The sequence below is a fragment of the Aplysia californica genome, unplaced genomic scaffold (assembly GCF_000002075.1).
Source record: "Aplysia californica isolate F4 #8 unplaced genomic scaffold, AplCal3.0 scaffold00135, whole genome shotgun sequence".
In the NCBI taxonomy this organism is placed as follows: Eukaryota; Metazoa; Mollusca; class Gastropoda; order Aplysiida; family Aplysiidae; genus Aplysia; species Aplysia californica.
The window spans coordinates 4861-14791 of NW_004797405.1; the positions used below are offsets into that span (position 1 = coordinate 4861).

The window sequence follows — 9931 nt, forward strand, 5'->3', positions numbered from 1 at the left end:
AGTGCTTCCGGGACCACGCTAATAAAATAATTGTATGACTTCAAACCAAGGAGATTAAAGGTTAGGCCTAGTTTTAAGCTCCTTGCTTCAAATGCAAATACGCTGTTCATTCGGCCATCAGAACTTCCAACACCGAAAGGTAGATTAGCACTATTCGTAGACCTACATCGTGTTTTATTTATCGTAGTCATACGGCGTGGGGAACTTGCCTGTGCCACCACTTTCCAAAGGGTAAATTTGCTCAACAATCCGAACCGTACGCTTTGCATAGCTGTCTGCAAAATGATTTTTTGAGAAAGTTTCAAAGAGATCTTCGCACTAGAAGTATCTACATGTATTCTAAAATATGAAGGATGCAATCCCGGGAGTACAAAATGACCCCATGGCGTACGGATAGGGTTAAGCTTGATACATATTGTTTAAGGAAATACACCGCAACATTGATCAAGATGTATATATATCTAGATCTAGAGTTCTAGATTCTAGTTGTTGTTGTTTTTTTGTTGTTGTTTTTTTTTTTCCTGCAACGAAGAAAGTTAGATCTAGAAAGTCAGAAACATGGGAGGGGGGTATCAAGGAGGCTGCAGGCATCGCAGATAAGATCTGGGGGAAACTAAAAATGACGGGAAATTGGAAGCACTGAACACTAGAGAATGTAGACAGCTTGTAGGCCTTGGATTTGGATACATGTACGGAGAACGTAGACACTACCCGCCGGAAATCCGATATGTAAAGGGAAATAACTATTGTTTTTAAATCCAACAGTCAGAGAAGTAGAGTGAACTGAAGGCTGTGTCGATCGAGAAGTAGGAAGTATTCAATATGACAGCCAGCGCAGCTAGTCAAGAATTCATCAAATGTGTTGTGGTTGGTGATGGAGCTGTTGGGAAAACCTGTATGCTGATGAGCTACGCCACAAACAAATTTCCCACTGAGTATGTTCCGACGGTTTTTGATAACTACGCAGGTAAGTCCCACAGTTCGATGCTTCAAGTTCAACGAAGCCGCAGCCCCAAAGACAAAAGTGTGAAGACGGATGAGAGACACATAGATCTAGATCTAGATTCTAGATCTTCTAGATCTACTTCTTGTAGGCCTAGAGATCTAGAATCTAGACTAAGTACTTATACTATCGAGTATAGCCTACATTCTCTGCCTTTCTGACATAATTACAGTACTAAATAAATCTTGTCTATGTGAAGTAATAGTAATGATCCAGTACATGAGTCATGAGAGTCACAAAAACGAAGTGACAGATCCGAAAAGAGAAAAATTATATCAGACTCTGAAATGAGTCCAGCATGACGTCCGTTCCGACTTCCAACCCTTGTTCCTTCCTAGAGTCTAGATCTAGATTTAGATCAAAATATTTCCAGCATTTATGAATCTTTTCGATTATAATGATAACAATCGAGACGTGAGCTTTTAAACCAGTTACTTACTAGATCTAGATCTAGAAAATCTAGATCTAGAATCTAGATCTATCTAAACTGGCCCTCCCTGGATCATTAGTTTGAACAGAACAACCAAGTTGAGTTGACCTTGCCAGGGGCAAAGTTAATTAAGTTGACCAGTGAGATTGCGCGTAGCGATATAAATATCGCACTATCTCGGCTTTCTGTGGGAAGAGGTGTTGGGAAGAGGCCACGGCTGTCGGTTTTGTGCAATGTGAATTTTTCAAAAATAATTACAGAAAAACTATAACACACAACAAAATGAAATTAAACATGTGGAAAGGCAAATGGTGAGGGAAGTAATGATGATGCTGTAGTGGTGGCGGAAAGACCATGAGTTGTCAGTTGCCGTGTACTTAGACACTGCCATAGATCTAATCTAATGAAATTGAGAGTGCAGTCTTTTTACTTTTGACACAATTACACAGTCCTTGTAGGCAATTCTAGTTTTGCGTAAAATCCCCTGACGACAGTTATATTATGTAACCTCCTTACACTCACAACTCACTGAGAAGCTCAGTCCGAATAAATAAAACATTTTTTTCAGACCCAAGTCCGAATGATAAAACCCATTTAGACTCAAGTCCGAATGGATAAAATTTATATAAATCGGACTCGAGTCCGAATAGAGCTGGCCTCACAAAAAAGTCCAAAGCCAAATTGGATTTTTGTTTTAACTCTGGCTCTAGATTCTAGATTCTATGTAAGTTGCAAGGGTTCAACGGTAGGATAGATATATCTAGATTCTAGCCTGCACACATCAGTTGTTTGTGAGGATTCTGCAATCATGTAAAGGCAATTGTCATGGTGATTCACCACATTTGTTAGTGTGCTTCCTCTTCAATAGAAAAATTACATAAACAGCTTGTCGGTGTTCTGCACAGTCAAGAATCTAGATCTAGAGACTAAAATAAAGTGCTAAATTTTGTAAGATAGACTGTGAGTAGATCTAGAGATGAAATTGTGGGAGTGGACCATAGAGGCCCACTCAATAACAGAGCAATTTTTTTATTTCTTCTGTTGAGGAAAAATTTTGGCTGTCAATCCTCAGAGGGAGATAAAAAAACAATGGGAAAAACCCAAATCTTTAAAACATCATGCGACTATGAACCCAACACTTACACACTGACCCAACATGGCATAGAGGGTGCATGATTTAGAATCTAGTTTAAATGTCGACCTTAAATTTGGACCCAAACGTCCCAACTTTGAACTTTGTTGATCTCCTTTGATAGCCTGAAATTTGAACACCACAAATTTCATGATCAACCAAAGAGATGTCCGACGATTTTGCTGTGTGCATGCTAGACTGTATTTTATTTATAATAGAAGCCTCTCTGTATGAAAAATTTTGCAGTAGTAGCAGAAGCAAGACATTTTATTAAAAGCATTTTAAATGTATGCTAATGAGATAGATTATTGAGATAATAAAACATGAAAACATTTTATTTAGATCTATGTTAATTTAATTATTTTATGACACTTTAATTGTCCTACTGCTCTGTATATTACACCTCTTGATTCACATAATTGCATGTGATATGTCACCATTTTGTAGCAGGTGTTTTTTACACCCCCATTGAATTGACACAATTAGATCATTTAGAGGGTTCACGAGCTTTTGACCCTGCCTGTCTGGACAAACTCGGGCTAGAGACGGAGAGGGATACAATTCAGCATTCCAAGAGAAAGACCAAGACACTCAGTAAAAATTTCTCCCCATTTGGGAATCAAATTCGGGTCTTCTTCATGAATTATTGTATGTGTATCTATTTATTATGGAAAGTACCTTTGCTAATTTTTTGAAATTAAATACAGTACAATTCCATAAGATTTTAAGCATAAATATGTCCATCCTTGCTATAGACCATTAATGTTTGAAGGGTATTAAATTACTGACTGTTGCTTGTTTTCTATTTGAATGGCCAACTGTTGATTTTTAAAAATTTTGAATTAATAAGTAGTTATTCCGGGGGGGGGGGGGGGGGGCACAGTGGGGACAAAATGTCATATATTTGCACAATCATAACCAAACACTATTTATGCTGAAGTTTTTTTTTTTTCAGGTCTGTAGAATTATTAGTTAAATATCAGCTTCCCTATATCCTACATGTTGAAATTACAGGGTTTTTGTTTCCTGGACAAGAAATCCAATTCAGAGATATATTTTCACTTTTGTTCAAGTTCAAGTCAAAAAGTTGACTAAGGTTGCGTAATCTTTTTAAAGTTATCTCAGAACAATCAAAGATGACGTAACAGTTGTAGTGTGACAATGATGATATCATGTTATATTATATATTGACTCTTTCATTGTTCCCATATAGTCTTACTTGTCCACTGTGTTGGGGTCATGTAGTCGGAACATGTCCATCTCTGCTCCCCCCCCCCCCCCCCCCTTCAGGATCCATCTTTGATAGTCTTTGAGCATGAACATTGCCTTTTCTCTTTGCTTCAATTTTTCAGTGACAGTCAACATTAAAGATGCTCCTCATCAATTAGGTTTGTTTGACACAGCTGGCCAGGTAAGTTTGATGATCTAATAAATGTGTCACCACACGGTGGGATCAGGCGCTAGTCAATTTTCGATCATGTGGAGTTATTGGTATAGTATTAAAGCTTGTTCGTTTGCCATACTTTTGACAACAAACAAAAACAAACCAAAAAAAAGCCCACCTTTCTTCAACAGAAGTCGAGATATTTGCACTTGAAGGGGGCTGGGATCACCTGTTGTCAGAGGTAAAAAGGAAGAAAATGGCTTCCAAAGTTTGAATGTTATTGGAAACTGAATATTTACATTTTTTGGGGTGCCTCCAATCAACATTTTTCAATAGAATCCATATAATAATAGAAATAGAAATATGTTTTTAGATGGGTATAAAAAGTCTTGAGCCGAAAATAAAAAATTATATAAAAATTGCAAAATGAATGTGGGGGGGGGGGGGTCAATTTCTTCGCTTTCATTATTTTGACGGGCGCCTGGTTTTTTCGTACTGTGACACAAATAGCTAGCCTCTTTAAGGACATAGCAGCAGACACATAGGTCCGATCAGCTACCGACCAAAGACAATATTGCAGGATATTTCGAGTCATCATATACAGACCAACCACACTAATTTGCATATTTCACAGAATGTGTTTTGTTTCCTGTCTTTTTAAGTTCCAGAAAACATAATTGAAATATGTGTATGTTAGTGTTTTAGTGCCTATAAAGTGACAGCTTGGACTACTGTATATTTCTGAGGAAGCTGAGATTGTTTCAGAATGCTATCAATTCTGCTGGGGTAATAATTATAATTTCAGCTTGTAAAGCACATAGAGCTTGCTGCTGAACGGGAATTTGCCCCATACATGTTATTATTATTTATTGCCCCGTCTCAGCAAGTCTTCAAGCAATGTCAAGTGACCATTATGCACGTCCTCCATGAGTTGACAGTGTCATGGGAACAACAATAATTGCATTTATCGCATATTCATGCTCTGGAGCATACTCTGTGCGCTTTACAATATTATTACCCCAGCAGACCCTCTGAAGACACTCAGAAACATTCTCGGCTTCCGCAGAAGCATACAGTGCAAGCTGAGGATTTCATGCGGTCAAACACTATCAAAACGGCTAGATCATTCACTCTGTATAGCTGGGTACCCATTTCTGCCTGAGCGAAGTGAGGAAAATTTGTGCAAAGTGCCTTTCCCAGGGACTCAACGTTGGGCCCCTAACGGGATTCAAATCACATTAAACTCACCAGATATCAAAACCAACTCTCCTTACTCTGTGTCTCTTTTGCTCTGAGGCTATCATGTGAATCAGTACAGATTAATTCGACAAAGGAGAAAAAATGGATGATTGCTATTCTCCTATTATGGTCTGCATTTTGAGTTCTCATTCTTGTGAAATGTATTGGCAGTTATTGTGCTCACTTGCAGTCAGCTACTACTCAGCTCTATGTGTTCCTTCTGTACATCTTTCTGGCACAAACTTTGAAAAATGTTTATTTTCTGACCAACTGATTCAAGCAGTATTGAAACTTTGTATAAACTTCCTTACAATGAAAAATTGCTTGGTACTACTTGTACTGTAACCCTTCTGCTTTGTAAAATTCCAACCCAAGTAATTTCACCATGTTCCAGCCAGGCTAAGGTACCTTTTCAATACTTGTGGAACAATTCGAAGTGCCATTTTCCTGCTATAGATTCTGTGGTGTATGCAGTGACTTCAGTGGACACATGGCCCAAATGTATATGTGAGGCATCACAGTGAAATCAGACGCCTATCAAAATACTGAAATCAAAGAAACCAGCACTTTTCTGCTGGTTTGGCTATTTTATAGAATTTTTGTTTTTTGTCTCATCATCTTTTATTTCCATTTGAAAACATTTCTGTGTGTATTTTACATAAAATGTTAATTAAAGGGACAAACACTGTAAATTTTCAGTTTTCAAGGACTCTCCTCATGCTATGGAAGTCACCAAACTTTGGCAGCCATTTTCTCGCTAATTTTATCTCTGAACCCGGTGACCCCATCCTCCTTCAATCGCTTATATCTCGACTTCTATTCAAGATAAAACTATATTTTTTTCTTTCAAAGCAAGGCAAACGAACAGGTTTAAGATGATACCAATGACTCAATATGCCCAAAAATTGACGAGCGCCTGATTCCACTGCGTCATGACACATAATATATAAATTATTATCGCATCAGCGACTTGAGACACTGATGAAAGTGCAGTGGTAAATCTGATCAATCAAGATCTTGTAGCAGCAATGGCCTTACTCAACTGTTTGCTGGTGTATGCACTGAAAAGGTTCAGATGGGGGCTCTCGTGGCCTAGAGGTTAAGGTGTTGGCCTCTCATTCAACGGTCCCGGGTTTGAATCCGGGTAGCGACCGAAAAATGTTCTTCTCTAAAATTGTCTCCTTTCACCTCCTTTCCTGCTCTCTATCAATGTTCTGTTGTCTGCTTTCAATTCCACTTTCTGCCCCCAGCCCCTCACCTCCTTTGCCCCCTCCTCTGGGCTCCTGACTCTTTCTGCAGCCTTTCTATTGCTACTCCTTGGCTCCTCCTTACTGCTGTCTTTCAGCCACACCCCTGATCTTCTGGTAGGAAAGATCTACACCTAGCCTTCTCGGACAAGGGCGAAAAATCTCGGAGGGCCCGTGTGCAAGTTGCGCACGTTAAAGATCCCTTGGTGGTCTACAATCGATGAGAGTAGGCTTCGGCCGCCACCTGGGCAAAATTCAAAATTTCCTACCAACTGAAAATATTAGGTGTGTCCCGCGCGCTCATATAACCTCTGCAGTTGCGAGCGCCGTAAAACACTTTATAAAAACAAACAAAAAGGTTCAGATATGGGTTTATTAGCATCTCCTTGTTTTTCTAATACCTTTGTGACACTCCACAAGTTGACCTCCCCTCCAAGTGAATGATTGGCAGGTGCTCTGGTATGGTTTGCTTCTTCTTTCCTATCAAACATCTGTTGTCCTTATCTCTCCTCCTTCTTTTCTCTGTATGTTACTGTCTACCAATATTTTTAATCTTCAACACTTTTTTAAAATTACCTTCTATTTGCGTTGCAAGGACTGTAAAACGCTTCCTGAAACAAGTAAAAAATTGTCTATTGAACAACTGCAAGTATAGATGATGAATAAGAGGTGGTATTTTAGCATGTAAGCTTTATTTGGTAGCAAGTTTCTTTCATTGTCTTTAAACTTCTTTTTGTTTTTAAAGTTTGTTTTTTTATCTGTCCGTTGTAATTTCAGGAAGAGTATACAAGTCTCCGCATGTTGTCCTACCCAGAAACCAGCATCTTCTTGGTCTGCTACTCTGTGGTCATGCCAGAATCCATGAAGAATGCAGAAACCAAGTGGATACCTGAAATCAGGCATAATGTTCCCAAGGCTCCTTTCATCGTTGTTGGGACGCAGGTAGACTTGCGTGACGACGAACCGACGAAGCTCAAGCTGCAGAAACGGAAACTACGACCCATCCCAGCCGAGGAGGGGGACAGGATGGCTAAGAGACTGGGTGGGGATTGCTACGTGGAATGTAGCTCTCTCACCAAACAAGGGCTGAAAGATGTCTTCGATGAAGCCATCCTGGCAGTTTTGGAGCCGAAGTATACAAAACCTGAGAGGGGAAAAAGTCGGCTAAGGTGTGTCATATTGTGAAGTATTTGATTTCCCGGTTTTTTATCAGATCAGGGCATCCGGATTTGAGTTTTTAATTTTTTTTATTTCTTTGTTTTCTTGGTATGCAATCGCACACTGTTCCCTCCAGGAAGAGCCTGCCTTTTTGTTCAAGATTTGGAACGAGCTATTTAAAGACTGGAAATAATGCATTGTTGTCTGCTCATCCTTGGTCCCTGGCCCATAGCTCATCTAGAATGATAGAACGCTTACCGCTTGTCCGGTCCCAAGCTACTGCTGCTAACTCTTACATTGCTGATACAACACCCACATAGAGATTAGACAGCATATGTTAATGTTATGAATGAGAAGAAAAAATCTTGTCGTGTTTGAAAGGGACAGAAATTTCTAAGCTCCTGGGCTCTCTTTCCCTATGCTGTAGTTTGTTTTGCAATGTGATATTAAGTGGAATGTCTTATTGGTTCAGACAAGGAACTCATCTGCCCTATGATTTTTGTGGTGTTCTCTTACGATGGAGCCTGATATAGTTGGGCGTTGAATCTTTTGTCATATTGATTCAACGAACACTTGGATGGACTCAAGAAGTACTCTAGAGCAGCCATAAGATCCTAGTTCATATGTAGCAGCTTGCAACTCCATCAAGTTTTTCGTTACCGAAGCAGTTTTTAGCATGCTTCTCCTGCTATGTGTAAATGGCGTCACATTTTCTGGGCCAGGGGTCATATTCTGGCTGTTATTAATATTTTTCGAAGCTGCGAATCTGTCGTCGCTCTTATTTTTGTGGATACAACCCAACTTTATGCTACCTAAAAACTTGCACTTTGTGAGTTATCCTAAAACTTGAGCTTTGTGGGGTAAATACCTTTGCTTCGAAATGCTCTATGTCTTTCCCTGAATCACTGTTTTTCTGACATTGTAAAAACAGGGTCAATGCGGGGGATTGTTACGATTACCATATATTCATGTCATATCAAAATAAGACATATGTTACACGAACTGCTTAGATATTTTTATTCATATGTGAAGAACAGCTCTATCTTAGCCTGATGATATACCTTTATGCTTTGAGGACCTGAGTTGTGAAAGCTTTTTGAAGAGTTGTTTATTTGCATAAGTGGAAATAGCTATTGGAAAAACTGAGTGTTTACCACATTTTGTCCCCAGAAAGGTGTCCTCAAAGTTACACATACCGTAATAACAAAAGAGTAATGACTCCTGTGTTTAGTCAGCTTGGTGGGTTTTACTTGAATGATAATGTTCTGACCACAAAAGCAGTTGTATTTTGCACACTAAAATGGTACCGTACACAAAAATGGTAAGAAAACATAGTCGAAGCAAAATCTCAAAATGCGTATGAGAAGGTTACTATGGTCATTAAAGCTGGAAAAGACTTTGGAAGTAAGCGAAATTTTGCTTCATCTAGCAGTAATCTTTTCCTTGTTTTGTTTTTTTCTGATTCAACAAAAAGGGATGATTAAAGTTATTCACTTTTCGCTCATTGCCGTGCTGTCATTTTCAAAGAACTGGGTAGGGCCTACTCAAATACTGACTTTCTTTGTCAATAGCTAGCTCATCTGGTGTGCTGCTTGTACATTTTTTTTACATTTTATTCTATCCCGTATTTCTAGTCAGATTCTTTGTCGCTAACTTTTCTCCTGACATATTTCTAACTCGCGTATTATGTATGCTAATTGTAGTAATTGAGAGATAAGAGTGTGAAAATACTTTAAGTCATTGTTGATGCATTAACTGCTTTGTGTTTTTTATCACAGTAGTTTGAAGGTGTTCTTTTCTGATCAGTTCTTTCTCGGTAGCATATATATGTGTATATATATATATATATATGTGTGAGGCAGCGTGGTGAAATCAGGCGCTTGTCAAAATAATGAAAGTGAGGAAACTAGTATTTTTCCACAGGTTTGGCAACTTTTATCTAATTTTTGTTTTTTGACTCAACACCTTTCATGTCCATATTTAAGTACACATTTCTGAGTGTATTGTACTGAAAAACATCAGTTAAAGGCATATAATATAGTATAAATTTTCTGTTTCCGCGAACACTCATGCGAAGGAAATAACTTAACTTTGGCGGCCATTTTCTCGCTAATTTTACTTCTGAGACCTGGTGACCCCCACCTTCTTCAATTGTAAATATCTCCTCAACTTGTATTCTAGATAAATGGATATTTTTTTCATTGAAAGCAATAATATGAAAAAGCTTTCAAGATGATACCAATAACTCCACATGCCCAAAAATTGACAAGCACCTGGTTCCGCTGCGTTGCGACTCACACGCACACACATGCACACACACACACACACACACACACAC

The 9931-nt window shown here is 38.8% G+C and overlaps 1 protein-coding gene across 1 annotated transcript; it reads left to right on the forward strand.

The window, feature by feature from the left end:
* The first annotated feature begins 477 nt into the window (after positions 1-477).
* Positions 478-8930, forward strand: LOC101846729 (cell division control protein 42 homolog). Its single transcript, XM_005096678.3, has 3 exons — positions 478-967; positions 3918-3976; positions 7213-8930. Exons 1-3 carry the CDS (start codon positions 823-825, stop codon positions 7618-7620), a joined length of 612 nt encoding a protein of 203 aa, XP_005096735.1. The 5' UTR covers positions 478-822; the 3' UTR covers positions 7621-8930.
* Positions 8931-9931: the final 1001 nt, after the last annotated feature.